This window comes from Macrotis lagotis, chromosome 1, assembly GCF_037893015.1.
Source record: "Macrotis lagotis isolate mMagLag1 chromosome 1, bilby.v1.9.chrom.fasta, whole genome shotgun sequence".
Classification (NCBI taxonomy): domain Eukaryota; kingdom Metazoa; phylum Chordata; class Mammalia; order Peramelemorphia; family Peramelidae; genus Macrotis; species Macrotis lagotis.
In genome coordinates this window covers 900,411,427-900,427,533 of record NC_133658.1, presented here as the reverse complement: position 1 = coordinate 900,427,533, position 16,107 = coordinate 900,411,427, and the positions used below count along the sequence as shown (strand labels likewise).

Genomic DNA, 16,107 nt, shown 5'->3' with positions numbered 1-16,107 from the left:
GTGTAGGGGAACAACACAGGAGGGAGAAACGCCTATGGCATAGCCCAGCAGAGGAACAGTGATGGAGAATAACAGCTGAGTGGGCTGGCTCAGGTTGAATGGGAAGTTTTGCCACGAGGCAGCAAAGACACGTGAGTGGAACAAGATCTCAGTTTAGTCTCTGTCTTTGTTTCCAGATCTCTTTCTCAGTCTCTGCCTTTTGGGAGTGGTTCCCCCCCCCCTTTTGTTTTCATCTCAGCCATTCTGAATTTATATCTATCTTGAATCTCTTACTCTGGTCCATCTTCCCCACTACTGCCAAGGTGATGTTCCAAGAGCAAACTCTAACCACATCCTTGCCTAGCTCAAACACCTCCAATGACTCCCAATTGCTCCTAGAATCACCTATAAGTTTCTGTGTTTGGCATTTGAAGTCCTTCCCAACTAGACTCCAGACTAGCTTTCCCCACTTATTACATTTATACTAACCCTTCACAAACTCTAAGCCAGTCAAGAAGAATCTATAAAGTGCCTCCTATAAGGCATTGGGCAATGTAAACATAAGCTATAGCTACAAGATTAATTGGAGATAATCAAACAAGGGAAGGCGCATGCATTAAAGGGGATCAGGAAAGGCTTCTTGTAAAAGGTGAGATTTTAGCTGGGACTTGAAGGAAGCCCAGGAAACTAGGAGTCAGAGAGGAAGGATGAGAGAATTCCAAGAAGGGGGGTATAGCCATAGTAAATGTCTAGCATCTGGAGACAGAGTGGAAGTAAAAGAAGACTGAAAAAGTAGAAGGGGACTAGGTTGTGAAGGACTTTGAATGCCAAACAAAGAATTTGTTATATTTAATCCTGGAGGTGATAGGGAGTTTATTGAATAAGGAAATGACCTGATCAGACCTTCACTTTAAGAATATTAATTTGACAATGAATTGAATTATTGTGGGGAGACTCTTGAGGCAGGGAGATCAACTAGGCTGTGGCAATAGCTTAGGCCTGAGGTGATAAGGACCTGCACCAGAGTGTTGACAGCATCAGAAGAAAGAAGGGGTCAAATACAAGAGGTGTTATTATGAGAGAAAAATTAGCAGGGATTAGCAACAGACTGGATATTGGATTGCGTTGGGGGAGGATAGTATGAAATTGAAAATGATAATATGAAAGGATGATGGTGACCTTCCTAGTAATGGGGGACTTCAGAAGGGAGGAAGGTTTGGGAAGAAAGAAAGAATTGTTTCTAGTGTTTTGTGTTCTATTTAGTTTGAGATGTCTAATAAGTGATTAGAGATGTAAGCATGGAGTTCAGGAGAGAGATTAGGACTGAATAAGTAGTTCTGAGAATCATCAACATAGAGAGGGTAACTCAATCCATGGGAGCTGATGAGATTATTAAGTGAAGAAGTATGGGAGGAGAGGAGAAGAGATTATAAAACAGAGTACTGTGTGGGACATGTGGGCATCATCTGAATGAAGATCCAGCCACAGAGACAGAGAAACAGTGGTCAGATTGGTAAAGGGAGAACTCAAAGAGAGCAAGTATCATGAAAATCTAGAAAGAAGAGAATAGCAAAGAGGAGAGGGTGATCCACAGTGTCCAAAGCTACAGAGAGGTCAAAGAGTAAAGGCCATTGGACTTGGTGACTAAGGAATTATTGGTCACTATGGAGAGAGATGTTTTGGGGGAACAGTGAGGTTGGTAGTCAAACTGTAGAGATTCAGAAAGGAAGTAGAAATCTTGATTATAGACAACCTTTTCAAGGATGAACCTTGTACATAGTGTTTCATCTCCCTTCTTACCTCTACTTCATCCCTACTTCCCTCAAAGGGCACTAATGGAGGGGGGCTAGGTGGCATAGTAGATAAAGCACTGGCCTTGGAGTCAGGAGTACCTGGGTTCAAATCCAGTCTCAGACACTTAATAATTACCAAGCTGTATGCCTTGGACAAGACACTTAACCCCATTTGCCTTGCAAAAACCTAAAAAAAAAAAAAGGGCAATAATGGAATGAGGTGACTTCTCCCCCCACCTTGGTACTAGTTTCCCCAAATTATTCAGCTTTTACTTTATATTTGCTTAGGTGTATGTATGTCTTATAGCCATTGATAGGGACCAAGGGAATAGGTAAATTTCATCTCAAAGTCCAAGTAAGACCATGGGAAAGACTTTGTTTTTTCATCTCCAGTACCAACTGGTAGAGGTGGTCATTCTTCAAGCATTTATTAAGTACTGGAAGTCTACATACAAACAGAAAGAAAATCGGTTCCCACTTGGCCTCAAGGAGTTTACATTCTAATGAGTGTATAAAAGGCCATCCTCAAAGCCTAGATTTGAGTCTTTCTGCCATCCTGACTGTGATCCTGGAGAAGTCAGAGCCTCTCAGTCCTCTGAGGTTATAAAATGTTAAAAAGATGTCAGTCTGCTTTGGTAAGGGCAATTTTTCCCCCAGGTGTTCCCTAGATCAGGGAAATCATATTTAAGTCCGTAACCTCAGTGCTTAGCATGTCTTAATAAATATTTGTTGATCAATTGATTGGTTGGTTGGTTAGTTGGTTTTCCCTCCAGAATTTCCTTTTCAGCTTCCTTCTCTGGATCTGGATCTGATTCCCAAAGCTAATCTGCTCTTAAACTTCTGCTATCCCAGCCTATGAAGGGCACCACTCTAGTTGTTTTCATTGTCCTCTGAATAGTACCTTTTTAGGGAATTCTGGTATTTGGGAAGGCCATAGATTTGGGAATAAGGTGTCATTGGGATGGTATGTGGGCTGCTCTTAGGGAATAAGGGCAGGGAGCAAAAGAGTAAGTAGGTGGAGCAGACACCCTGGGGATGGAGTGGGAGGAAAGGAGGAAAGAAGGAGATGGACGTGAGCATCCTGTTTACCTATTCAGAGGGGGCATGGGTGTGAATTTAACACTACCCCAAGAGAGGTGGGTCAGCTCAAAATACCCCCCCCCATCTCCCAATCTCCCTTAGGGGCAGAGCAGTGTAGGGAGACAGAGCCTGTTAGGGAACTTAGAAGATCATTCAAGGGATGAAGTCAGAGCTTGGCCTTCCAACTGACTGTTTGGCCCCATCAGGACTTAAGGGCAAAGTTCCCTCTGATAGTTCCCTCCTTCTCTCCCAGGACCCAGCATCAGCCCCATCCCAAACTTCTTCATCTTCTTCTCAACTTACATTTCCTGGTCCTTCCTTAGCAAGTGCTCTTGTCCCTGTTCCCCCCACTTGTAACTTTTTGGTATCACTGAGAATCAGTCATACCAGAATGTGTATCTTTCTCTCAAGGTTTATACATTTGTGTTGCAGTAACACTGCAACTGAGACAGAGAAAAATCACCATGCTAGAAGGTATCTTTCTCTCAGTACTTTTTTTTTTCTTTCCCTAGTTCTGGCTCTGACTATGTTGATGCTGGAAGTCTGATTTCTTTTTCCATCTAGAGTCATCCCATTATAGAGTCATTTTTAACTTGCTTTTTTATGCTCTGTGCCATCCTTTACAGAACCCTCCCTTAAAATAACATTTTCAGACTTCAAATTATACTACAATGCATTAATCATACAAGTTATTTGACATTATTTAAAAAATAGAATAGAGCAGCAGGAAAGCAAGATAAGGGATAACCAAAAGCAACTGGATTTAATAACTCAGAGTTCATTAAACATAGGAACTTAACCTTGAGAAAAACTTCCTATTTGACAAGAACTGAAAGAAAAATAGGAAAGCAGTTTGGCAGAAATTAGGTTTAGTGCAGCATATTACACCATATCCCACAATAAATTCATGGGCAGCTAAGGTGTTGAAGTGGGTAGAGTGTCAGGTTTGGAGTCAGGACAATTCATCTTCATGAGTTCAAATCTGACTCCAGACACTAACTAACCTGTGTGACCCTAAGCAGGTTTGCCTCAGTTTTCTCATCTGTAAAATGGGCTGGATAAGCAAATAGAAAATCACTCCAGTATCTTTGCCAAGAAAATTCCAAAAGGGATCACCAAGAGTTGGACAAGATTGAAATAACTGTAGAACATGGGAAAAGTTCTTAATCAAATAAGGGATAGAGACAGTCACAAAAAATAAAATAGATTTTGTAATTGATTACACAGAAGTCTCTCTCTTATAACAAATATAATCAAGCAAAGCAATATATTGACTACATCAAAAAATATGTGCCTTCCCTTCCTTCCCTCTGGTAGAGGTGGGGAACTAAGGGTGTGGAAAAATGCAGGCATGATGAATGGATTAATTGTTTTTATGGAAATGCTTTGTCTTTTTTTTAATTTGTTTATTCTTTGTTTTGTAATGATTCATTGGGGAAAGAAGGAATAAGCTAAAATGAAGGTAATATGAAAACAAAAAATTTCAGGAAAATGAGTTTTTCTTTCTTTTCTTTTTTTTTTAAGGTTTTTGTAAGGCAAAATGGGGTTAAGTGGCTTGCCCAAGGCCACAAAGCTAGGTAATTATTAAGTGTCTGAGACCCGATTTGAACCCAGGTACTCCTGACTCCAGGGCCGGTGCTTTATCCACTACACCACTCTAGCCACCCTGAAAATGAGTTTTTCTTAAAAAAAAACTTTGTCAAAAGGTGGGAGTCATCCTTCACTCTCAAGGGCTCTGATGTCATGGGAGGTCAAATCAGAGTTCTGAGGTCTCCTAGGGTGGTTTTCCTTTAGACCATGTTGACTTTTGTGAACATAAATTGTTCTCCTGGTTCTGCTTACTTTACTTTGCATCAGTTCATACAAGTTTTTCCAGGTGCTCCTGAATTCTTCCCATTCTTTATTTCTTATGGCACCATAATATTCCACAATATTCATATGTGACAGTTTATTTGGCTGTTTCTCTTCTCAATACATCCACTACAAAAAAAAGTGCTGTTCAAAATATTTCAGTATCTCTGGAACAAGGGTCTGTCTTCCAAAAATTCTGCTTTCTGTCTTGAAGCCTATGCTGTGGGTAGATCTTCCTAACCACCAAGACCAGGTAGACTAATTAGATGTAGTATTGCATCATCATTGGTTTAGAATCAGAAGTAGTTAGTAAAAGTGTGAGGAGGCCTGCATGGGGTAGGGAGTAGATGAATTTAAAGCCCTGGGGGATGAGAGAATCTTGACCCTACAAACATGTCCATCTTTTGTAATCACTCACTCACTCACTATAGACCTCTGATTCCCTGTAATGAGATGCACACATTAACACTTATGTATACACACAGACACACACACACACACACACACACACATCCCTGTATCTCAGATTTCAGGTTTTCCCTGAAATGGGCTTTCTATCTCTATTTCTATTGCGTTTGTTGATTATTGGGGGGTATTATGAGGGGGTGGGGTCAGTGGGGGAAGAATGTGGAAATTGTGTCTGGGTAGACAAGTGTAGAAAAAAATTGCCAAGCAGGGATGAGCAGCTAGGTGGTTCAGTACAAAGACTACTAGGCCTGGAGTCAGGAAGACTCATCTTCCCGAATTCAAAGCTGGTTTCAGGTCCAGTTGCACAACCCTGAGCCTGTTTGTCTCAGTTTCCTTATCTGTCAAATGAGTTGGAGAAAGAAATGGCAAACCACTAGTTGTATGACCTTGGACAAGTCACTTTACCCTGTTTGGCTCAGTTTCCTCATCTGTCAAATGAGATGGAGAAAGATAAGGCAAACCACTGTAGGATCTCTTCCATGAAAACCCTACATGGGAACTTGAAGAGTCAGACATGACTCAGACAAATGAACAAAAACAAAGCAGGGATAGACTGCAGAACACAGCCAGCTTTTTCCCATTTTCAAGGGACTGAAGTGCTGGACCCCTTGCAAATGTATAACCTGGGCTCTATGTCAACCAAAGCCAATTGCTAATTGTCCCATGTGATCATTTACATATAAATACTATAAACCAGGGTTTGATGTACTGTTTTGTTGATCATCTAGACTTAAGAAAGTGTTGAAAATGTCTATAATGCAGATTAAACTGAAAAGTATGTCTTCCATAAAGTTTTTTTGAGGGGGGAGGGGAGTCATTGTTAAATATTTACCAACTCTTCCCCAATGCAAGGATTGGATTTAAATTCAAAAAAGTTACATTTGATTAACAGCTTTACTGTTTAATTCCTTTTGTGACCTCAATTTCTGAGCTTCTGTTTCCTCATTTGTAAAATGATGGAGTTGGACTAGACTATATAGGATCATAGATTTGGAGGACATTCACACCCTCATTTTACAGGAGAGGAAACTGAGGCCCATGGAGCTAGAATGTCCCACACAGGTAATACATTGAAGAACTGGGATTGAACCTTCAGAACCACCTCTGTAAGACCCCTGCCAACTTTGAATCTGTGAACTGTGATGCCAGGAAGTCAAAGATGTCTGCAGCCTCTGACTGCTGTCTATGTGTCTCTCTTGAATCTATCTAGATGACTATTCAATGGAAGGCACCCTATCACTCCTTTCCCACTTTCCTGGCATCCTCCAGTTTCAACACTGATTCCTTAGGGGTGGAGTATGTTGTGGTTATACTAATAACATCCTATTTATTTAATTTTGAGACACTTCCCCACATAGTAGTACCTTGGGCAAGTCCCTCTCCCTTTCTAGCTTTGGTTTCCTTCAATGTAAAATGAGGCAGATGACCATTTAAGGCCCCTTTAGGCTCTTGATTTAATATGCCTGTGCAATTGGATTTAAACTCATATCCTCTAACTTCAGAACCAAGGCTTATTCCACCATAACCAGTGATCTCCACCCATGCAAGGAAGGCAGGGTGTAGAGGGTTGCTTAGGAGGAGAGAAGTCAGCTAAGTGATGGTCCATAAGAAGCATTTACAAGATGACAAGGAAACCAACAGCAGGAGTTACCACCTGCCCTGAGGAGCTTAGAAGGAATTGGATGAGGTAGCATAAAAGTTCATAAAAATTACTATCAAGTGTTTGGGAGAAGGGGACCAGCAACTGGCCCGGGGCAGGGAACCAACTGAAAACCTGATGTAGGAGATGGCATCTGACCCAAACTTTGAAGGAAGCTCAGAATTCTGAGAGCCAGAAGTGAGGATGGAATCCATTCCAGATATGGAGGTGGGGAGAATCTCCAACCTGTATTGGAAAAAGTACAAAGAAAGCACCTAGGTATGATGCAAAGAAACCTGGGCATGGGAGTGATGAGATCAGTTGGAGACAAACTTCGTAAATCTTTTTATTTGCATTGTAAAGGAAATCTTCATTCATCCTTCCACACCTGAGGCTCTGACCTGCAACCTGATTTGGATTGCATTGTTTTTATGTTGGGGTAGCCAAGGAGCACAGGTTCTGGAAGACCACCCAAAAAAGACCCCTCCCCAAAAAGGCAAAATCTCCAATGAAGGACTTGGGTCATTCCCAGGTCACCATCCCCTCCCATGGACTCTGGGAGAGAATTTAAGGAGATCTGAGGGTCTCAGTCTCTTTTACCTTCCAACCTTCCACTGAACCCTGGCCAACTGGCCTGACCAATTCAATCAGCAATCCACGTGGTCTTCTCTTTAAACTCTTTTTTAACTTTTCTATTCCTTTCTTAATATGCTGTAACTTCCTTTAATAAATCTCTATTTTTCTTTCCAAAATCTGCATTCCTGAGTCTGAGTTGTGATTCACTGTGGGGCAGAACCAAACCCAAGAAACAAAACAGTGGCAACAGGTAGTGCAAGGGCAACACGAGATCATAGTAATGCATAGAGCTCCCAGCCTGGAGTCAAGAAGACCCATCTTCCTATGTTCAAATCTGGCCTTAAACATTTACTAAATGAGGCCATGTTTGCCTTGACCATGTTTGCCTCAGTTTCCTTTTCCATAAAATGAATTAGAAGAGGAAGTAGAAAAACTACTCCAATATCTTTGCCAAAGAAAATCCCAAATGGAGTCATGAAGAGTTGAACAGAACTGAAATGACTCAATAAAAATGGAGAATGGAGTGGAAAGAAGAGAGATGGGAAACAATTAGAAATCTATTATGTAAATGGGGGCCTGAACCAAGGAGTTGGTCAGGTGAATTGAGAGAAGACAAATATATTATCCTTAATATCTCTTGTTTGTACTTCATTGTTTACATGTTACCTCCCCCACTGGAATTGTGACCTTCTTGAAAACAGAGACTGTATTTTGCCTTTCTTTTTACCCCCAGCATTTAGCACAAATTGTTGCTGTTTAGTCATTTGAGTCACATCCAGTTCTTTGTGACCCCATTTGGGGGTTTTCTTGGCAAAGATACTGGAGTGGTTTTCCACTCTCTTATCTAGCTCATTTTACAGATAAGGAAACTGAGGCAAACATGGCCAAGGACTTGTCCCACAGCTAGTATCTGAGGTCAGATGAGTCTTCCAGATGAATCTAGGTCTGATGCTTTACCACTAATGGTCCTCCTGGTAAAAGTCAAGGCTCAATAGATACTTGTTGACTTAATAAAGACTGATATCATTATTAAACTTTGTATCTCCATCAACCCCCACCCAGAAGAGTCATCTCATTATGGTAAGTTATTGGAGAATGGTTCAAGAGTCTCATCCTTCTATCACTGGACTCATGGGCAGGGACTCAGGGTTGTGAATACAATCCAATTTACAGGCTTGGTATGTTGGAAATAGAAGAAATCTACCTTGTTGTTTCAGCTAATAATCTGTTCGTGTTAGAGAGAAGGAAACAGAAAACTCCATCCAATTGAGTGATTTGCTCGAGTCTCTTTGGTCCACTAAATAACAGTACCAAGACTCAAATCCAGGTCATCTGCATAAGAATTCGAATTTAATTCCACTGTGACAATGTGTCAGACAGTCAATTCACTCATTTTGGTGGTAAGAAAAGAAAGAGGGAGAAAGAAAGGAAAGAAAGAAAGAGAGGAAAAAAGAGAAAGGAGAAAGAATGAAAGAGAGAAAGAGAGAAAGAGATAGGAGAGAGAAAGATGGAGAAAGAGGGAAAGAAAGAAAGAAAAAGAGGGAGAAAGAAAGGAGAGAGAAAAGAGAAAAAGGGAAAATGGAAGAAGGAAGGAAGAGAGAGAGAGAGAGAGAGAGAGAGAGAGAGAGAGAGAGAGAGAGAGAGAGAGAGAAAGGGGCAGCTGGGTGACAGAGTGGATAGAGCACCAGCCTTGGAGTCAAGAGGACCTGAGTTCCAATCCAACCTCAAACACTTAATAATTACCTAGCTGTGTGACCTTGGGCAAATCACTTAACCCTATTGCTTTGAAAAAAAAGGGAAAGAAAAAAGGAAAGAAGAGAGAGAGAGAGAGAGAGAGAGAGAGAGAGAGAGAGAGAGAGAGAGTGGAGGTGCCTGAAAAATGCCCCTGGCCCAAATTCTGACCTCTTCCAGAAATGAGGACTCTTGCTTCATCCAACCCCAGAGAGGGGTTATTCAGAGCACAACCATTCAAAGAAGTCTGGGAAGACTTGTTTGAACTGATCACAGCTAGCACTTACGTAGTGCTTCAAGTTTGCAAAGTGCTTTCATTAGCTCCTTTGAGCCTCACAAAAATCCTGTGGTATCTAACACTTTTGCAGATGAGGAAACTGAGGCTCCCAGAGTTGATTTGCCCAGCTCTTAAATGTTTAGCTCCAGGGCCTGCACTCTTTTCACAGATTGAAGTTAATACAACCAAGAGAGAGCAGTTTATAGAATGAAACAGTATATTGCAAAGTAAAAATCTTTGAAAAATTTGGTAGATCTGGCTATTGCCATAAGCAAAAACTCCCAAAAACCAACCACAAATCAGATTCCCTTCCTCTTTCCAGGGAGATCATAGGGAACTTGGACCTCAGAGACCATCCAATCCAACACTGCCATTTTCAATCTAATGAAATTGAGGCTAGGTATGTTAAAATGACTTGCCTAAGGTATATAAAAGGTGAGATTTGAACTCGGGTTCTCTGATACCTAGGCCCAGGTCTTTCACTGCCTTTAAAATCCAATATGACCTGGTATCACTGATATTTTGCAGATGTGGAATGAGAGATACATTTTGAGATATGGCCCTAAGTGTACAATGTTTTGTTTGTATCTATTTATCAGCAGGAATGACTTTCATTTGGGGTGGGATGGGGAAACAGTAATGTAAAATAAAAATTGCAAAGAAGGGGATGTCAAGGAAACATTTTTAAAATACTCAGAAGAAAACAGAAAGAAGTTGAACAGGAGACCCAGAAGCAAGACAGTATTGGTGTTATAATGATAAATATAATAGATGTGGTTGTTTGTCCTTCATCTTCGAAGAAGACCATGACATCAGGGAGGTGATGCCATGGCATGCATAGGAACTGAATTTGAATGAGGGGGGCTATGCTAGGTCACCTTAGTCACCCTCACTTTCTTTTCTGGTCATCTGGGTCCAGTGGTCAGATATGGATTAAGATGACTAGAGATTGCCTTGAATTCGAGACAATCAGGGTATAGTGACTTGTCCAAGGTCACACAGCTAATAAGTGTCCAGGTTCTGAGGCTGGATTTGAACTCAGGTCCTCTTGATTCCAGGGCTAGTGCTCTATCCACTGTACCACCTAGCTACCCTGATATAGATACTCTAAAATGGGCCAGGGTGACACTGCTGCAGTTAGGATACTGGTCCTGGAGTCAGGAAGACCTGATTTCCTAGCTATATGACCCTGGACAAATTACTAAACCCTGTTTGCCTCGCCAGTATCTTTGCCAAGAAATCCCTAAATGGGAACATGAAGAGTCAGACAACTGAAAACAGCTGAACATACTTTAAAAAGCCAAGTTGTACCTGAGAGTGATAGTTTCCTATTATAAGTCTCTGTAAACCTGTAGCTTTCAGTAAAACCTTTATGAAATATGAAAGGAAATCAATTCATTTTCCAACAGCTGAGTTAATTATCATAAAGAAAACTTTATTGAGTCCATAACATTTTTTTTAGTGTCATAAAGGTGTTACATGTACATTTTTTCACTAGCCATTACTACTCTGGGAATATTTAAATAGAATAATGCAGTTATTTACCAGATATTCCCTATACCTCCTTTACAAGCTTGACCCAGGTAAGTACACATCCTGGTATGTAGAGAAGCTTGCATTTAAGTTCATAATAAAAAAAAAAGAAAAAATGTTAAAAGACAAAAAAGGGGGAGTGGGTACCAGTTTGTTGGGTTTCCTAACAATCCCCTGCCTCCACTTCTTGAGTCCTGGAAGTGGTTCCCTGCCCACACAGCACCCTCCCCCCACCCCAAGTTCTCCAGAAGCACTCAGAAATCCATTCTGTGGAACCTGCTCAGCACAGCTGGGCAAAGCCAATGTGTCAGTTCATGGGTTAATGTTGACGATGCTCTGGGAAGAAAAAGAAGAGAACATTTGTAAGACCTGGATCTGCAGGAGGCACAGAGAGACTTGGAAAGGCTCGGGGTGGGGGGGTGGAGCAAATGGTAGAGAAATAGAGACCCCCCCCCCAAGACCTCACCACTCTGACCTGGCACCCCTTATGGGGGGCCCTGGAGAATCAGGGGGTGTTGAGAAACTGGAAGACAAAGCAGAACAAGAATGGGGCTTTTGAGACAAAGGGGAAACTGTTGAGTGTTGAGGTCAGAAGCCAAAATGCACTAGGATAGAATAGATTATTATGTTTTCATGAATAATAATGATAATAAAAACAGTAGCTAATGTTTACTATACATTAGCACTGTGCTAAGCACTTTATCATCACTATCTCATCTGATCTTCACAATAGACCTAGATGGGTAGTACTATTATTATCTTCATTTTATAGATGAAGAAACTGAGGTTAAATGACTTGCCCAGGGTCAAACAAACTAGTGAGTATCTGAGGTCAGATTTGAACTTAGGTCTTCTTCATCTGTTGGGGTTACAGAGATGAAGAGCCATTCCTCCTAGTTCAGTCATTAGGAGCTGAGCAGTTGAGGAAGGAGGGAAGCCTCCTGTATCCTTGGTGGGAATAGGAGGAAGAATAGTCTGGTGGAAAGGGAAGGATTTGTTGGACCCCTTTGCATTGCATGGCCTGTCCTCCCCTCACCCTCTCTCAGGAAGCAGACAGAGGAGAGGGGACCCTTTGCTCAAGTGTAGAGTCAAAATATCACTTTGGGAGCTGAGGGAGAAAGGGACAGAGGTAATCATCTCTACCTAGGAAAGAGCAGAACCCCCTCCAGTGCTTAGCAGTGATGGGGGGGCGGGAACAGATATGAATCAAAGATGGCAGAGAAAAATTTAAGAGAATGTAAGATCTATAGGGTTAGGGACAGGGACTGCCTAACTTTTGTATTTCTATCCTCTGTATCTGGCATAAGGTAGGAACTTAATAATTGATAAATTGATTGAAATTCTCTCTGGATGCCAAAGGGACATGGATACTAGGTCTAGGAGTGAAGGAAGGAGATTCCAGGAAAACTGGGAAAGTGCCCTGGCAGATGGCCCTGTCTGTCTCCATTGTTCTTTCTATGGCTCAGGGATGGGTGTGGAGGCCAAGCTTTGTCTCCCAACTCTTATCTCTTAGGAAACTATGAGGTAATTCCCAGATTGAAAGCCGAAAGATGAGAATAGGAGCTGTTCCTTGGTGAAGGGGGAAGGAGGGGAGGCCGGGAATCCCTCTGCCCAAAGGTCATTCCCAGAAGAGTCACGGGATAGTGATGATACTTACTCTCCATAGAGCTGGCAAGTTGATGAAGGGTGTGTTGACCGAGGCCTGGGAGTTGAAGAAAGCAAGGGTTAACCCCATCTGTCATCCTCATTCACTCTCTGCTGCCTGATCTCTTAACCCCCCATTTCCTCCTCAGGACTCAGTGTCCTTTTCCCCTCCTCCTGCCTCCACTGCCCTTCCCTCTCAGAACTGAAGCTTTTGTGAGGAAGGACTTACCCCAGAGTTCAAGGGTGTGACTCCTACCTCGTTGCCTCCAGCTCCTCCGTGATGAGCTCCCTGAGGGTAAAACCCAGACAGTGTTAGGGTCCCTTAGCCTCCTTGGAACCCCCAATCTTTCCTAGAACACCCCCTCTCCCTTTAGGGGAAGCTGGAGCAGACAAAATGAGATGGCCTTTCATGGTACAGTTGTACCAAGTGAGGCTGGTATTCCTGGAGAGGGTAGGAAATAGGTTCCTCTCAGAATTAAGATTCCCAGTCTCTCTCCTGTTATTTAATGTTCTCCCAAATTTCCCACCTTGTAGTTAATTTTTAAATTTATTTTAAACAAATACAAAATTTAAAAAATTGGCATGTTCACAGGCGAACATAATAGAGTATCAATATAAAACAATAAATTTCTATTTCAGGCATACCTATATAATACAATACTTCATTCTTTTTTTTTTAAAGGGAGAATGAAGACAGTGGCCAGACACCAGATCCCACCCTGAGACGTCTCCATCTCCCCCAGTCCTATTCCCAGACACCCTGGACAACTCCACTGCTGCCAAACCTCACAAACCAACTCCAAATCTCTCCTAATCCCAACCTGGTCTCTCTTTCTTAATCCTAAAATCTGAGACAATGCTCTCACCCAGAGCCCTGCCCTATCCACACCTCCACTCCTGGCCTACTGCCTGCTAGTAGAAGCCAGGTCCTCGCCCCAAGATGCTGTCACCACCTTGTTAATCCCAATGACTGTCAACAACCAGAGAACCAAGAGGATGAGAAATGCAGGCATTTTTCCCTCAGCCTTCTCCCAGCTGTTCACTTCCCACGCTGAATTTCCCTAACCCTTGTCCTCCATTAACTCATACCTTTGTAAGCATTTCTGCTTTTCTTTGGTACCAGCCATCATTCTCCCTCCCTTTCCCTAGGAAGATTCCCAATTGAGCCCTTCAGCTCTGAGCTTTCTTCTCTTCTCAATTCCCCAGGACATTGAACAGAAATCATTTAGTAGAATACTATCATGTGTAATTGTGTGATGTCTCACATGTGTTTTCTGGCACACCCATTAGCCTTTGCTGACTTACTAACAAGACCAACAGCTCCCTGAAGGCAGGGTCACATCTCCCCCACCTTCTTGCTCCAATATCTAGCCCCAAATTCAGAACAGCTTCTGTCACTAGGCAAAGAACTGGGAAAGGGGCAAAAGGGAAAATAATCAATACATCTTTTGCAGATGGGGGGCAATCTTCAGGGTGGGGGCTGCCTGACTTGACAACCTGATCACTCCCCCAGCTGGGCTTCTTAGAGCACTGTCTCAGTTTTTTCTTTGACCCCATCACAGTCTATCTGGTATTCTTACTGGTAGAATGTAAGCACCTTGAGGGCAGGTGTAATAAAAATTTTAAAGCCTTTGTATCTAGCACCAGTTTTTTGTATATAGTTTGCATTCAATCAATGGTTGTTGAATTAAATGGACTGGAGAGAGGAAAATGGGAACCCACCTGGTTGTACAACCCATAGGAAGCTGTGAGGATGGGAGGTAATAGAAGGGTAATCCCCTGGCCTTTCTTCCATTATCAGAAGAAGCTATGCTGATTCTCCCAACCTGTACCATGTTTAACTTCTCCTTCCCTCAGCTGCCCCAGATCCCCAATTTTCCCCACCCTTGTTCACCTACATTCAGCAGCTGGTTGGCCTCCTTGCCGGCTTGGTTGACCCCATGGTGGACATCCTCCTTGACCTTCTCCAGTTCCTTCCCAGCTTGCCCAGCAGCATTGTTGACCCCTTGGTTAAACTTTTCCACTTCCTTCCCAGTTTGCCCAGGAGCATTGTTGACCCCTTGGTTAACCTTCTCTATCTCCTTCCCGGCCTGCCCAGCAGCATGGTTGATCCCTTGGTTAAACTTGTCCACTTCTTTCCCAGCCTGACCAGCAGCGTGGTTGACCCCTTGGTTAACCTTCTCTATCTCCTTCCCGGCCTGCCCAGCAGCATGGTTGACCCCTTGGTTAAACTTGTCCACTTCTTTCCCAGCCTGACCAGCAGCGTGGTTGACCCCTTGGTTAACCTTCTCTATCTCCTTCCCGGCCTGCCCAGCAGCATGGTTGACCCCTTGGTTAAACTTGTCCACTTCTTTCCCAGCCTGACCAGCAGCATGGTTAATCCCTTGGTTAAACTTGTCCACTTCTTTCCCAGCCTGCCCAGCAGCATGGTTGATCCCTTGGCCAAACTTGTCTACCTCCTTCCCAACCTGATCAATAGCATGGTTAACTCCTTGGCCAAATCTGTCCACCTCCTTCCCTGTCTGCCCAGAAGCATAGTTGGCCTCCTTCCCAGCCTGTCCAACAGCATGATTGACCCCTTGGTTAAACTTGTCCACCTCCTTCCCAGCCTGTCCGACAGCATGATTGACCCCTTGGCCAGATCTGTCCACCTCCTTCCCATACTGCCCAGCAGCATAGTTGATCCCTTGGTCAAATCTGTCCACCTCCTTCCCGTACTGCCCAGCAGCATAGTTGATCCCTTGGTCAAATCTGTCCACCTCCTTCCCGTACTGCCCAGCAGCATAGTTGACCCCTTGGTCAAACTTCTCTACCTCCTTCCCGGCCTGCCCGACAGCATGATTCACATCTTGGATGCCCTTGTCTGCTTCCTTCCCGGCGTGGTTGATCCCTTGGTTGACGCCTTGGATCACTTTGTCTGTCTCCTTCCCTGCATGACCAGTTCCATGGGCCAGTTGGTCCAGACTGTGGTTGATCCCTTGGACACCTTTGTCTACCTCCTTGCTAGCCTCTCTCCCAATGCTGCTAAGACCGTTGAACACTTTCTCTACTTCTCTGCCAGCTTGTGTGATCCCATGATTGATGCCATCCAGGGCCTTGCCCACCTCCCTTTCAGCATTGCTCAGCCCATGGTTGATGCCCTCAATGACCTTCCCAAGGGGGTCTTTTTCAGCTGTCCAACCAGGCAAGGCTCCCAATAGCAGCAAGAAGGAGCAAGTGTAGACTAAAGTGGCTGGATGCATGTTGGTAGGATGCTGGGATAGCAGAGAGGAGCTAATGAGGCTGGGCTGCTATTTATCCTCCCATCTCCTCCCATTCCACTCCCCCGTGACTCAACCAGCTCATGAGACAGTGGCCGGTCCCCATCGAAGGGTGGTGTTTCCCAGGGAGATTTCAAGTTGAGCAATGGGCAGGAGGAGGGGGAGGGGTGAGTCACAATGCAAGAGGTCTCAGGTATCCAAGATTCTGACCCAGCAAGGGTCCCTCCACCCCTGGACCCAAATGTCTGACCTTCCAACCTCCACCTCTTCTCATTC

At 43.4% G+C, this 16,107-nt stretch overlaps 1 protein-coding gene across 1 annotated transcript; it reads right to left on the bottom strand.

Annotated features, from left to right (window-relative positions):
* Positions 1-10,808: 10,808 nt before the first annotated feature.
* Positions 10,809-15,849, bottom strand: SBSN (suprabasin). Its single transcript, XM_074218905.1, has 4 exons — positions 14,470-15,849; positions 12,801-12,860; positions 12,585-12,629; positions 10,809-11,263 (listed from the first exon to the last, which is right to left on the bottom strand). Exons 1-4 carry the CDS (start codon positions 15,811-15,813, stop codon positions 11,240-11,242), a joined length of 1,473 nt encoding a protein of 490 aa, XP_074075006.1. The 5' UTR covers positions 15,814-15,849; the 3' UTR covers positions 10,809-11,239.
* Between the last annotated feature and the right edge of the window lie 258 nt (positions 15,850-16,107).

What these genes read in the sequence shown, in the direction of transcription:
- SBSN (XM_074218905.1), bottom strand. Translation starts at nt 15,813, where the DNA reads ATGCATCCAGCCACTTTAGTCTACACTTGCTCCTTCTTGCTGCTATTG. An exon ending in AGGCCAACCAGCTGCTGAAT is followed by an intron (nt 12,861 to 14,469) that starts GTAGGTGAACAA and finishes TTTTACCCTCAG; the next exon opens with GGAGCTCATCACGGAGGAGC. An exon ending in ACTTGCCAGCTCTATGGAGA is followed by an intron (nt 11,264 to 12,584) that starts GTAAGTATCATC and finishes TTTTCTTCCCAG; the next exon opens with AGCATCGTCAACATTAACCC.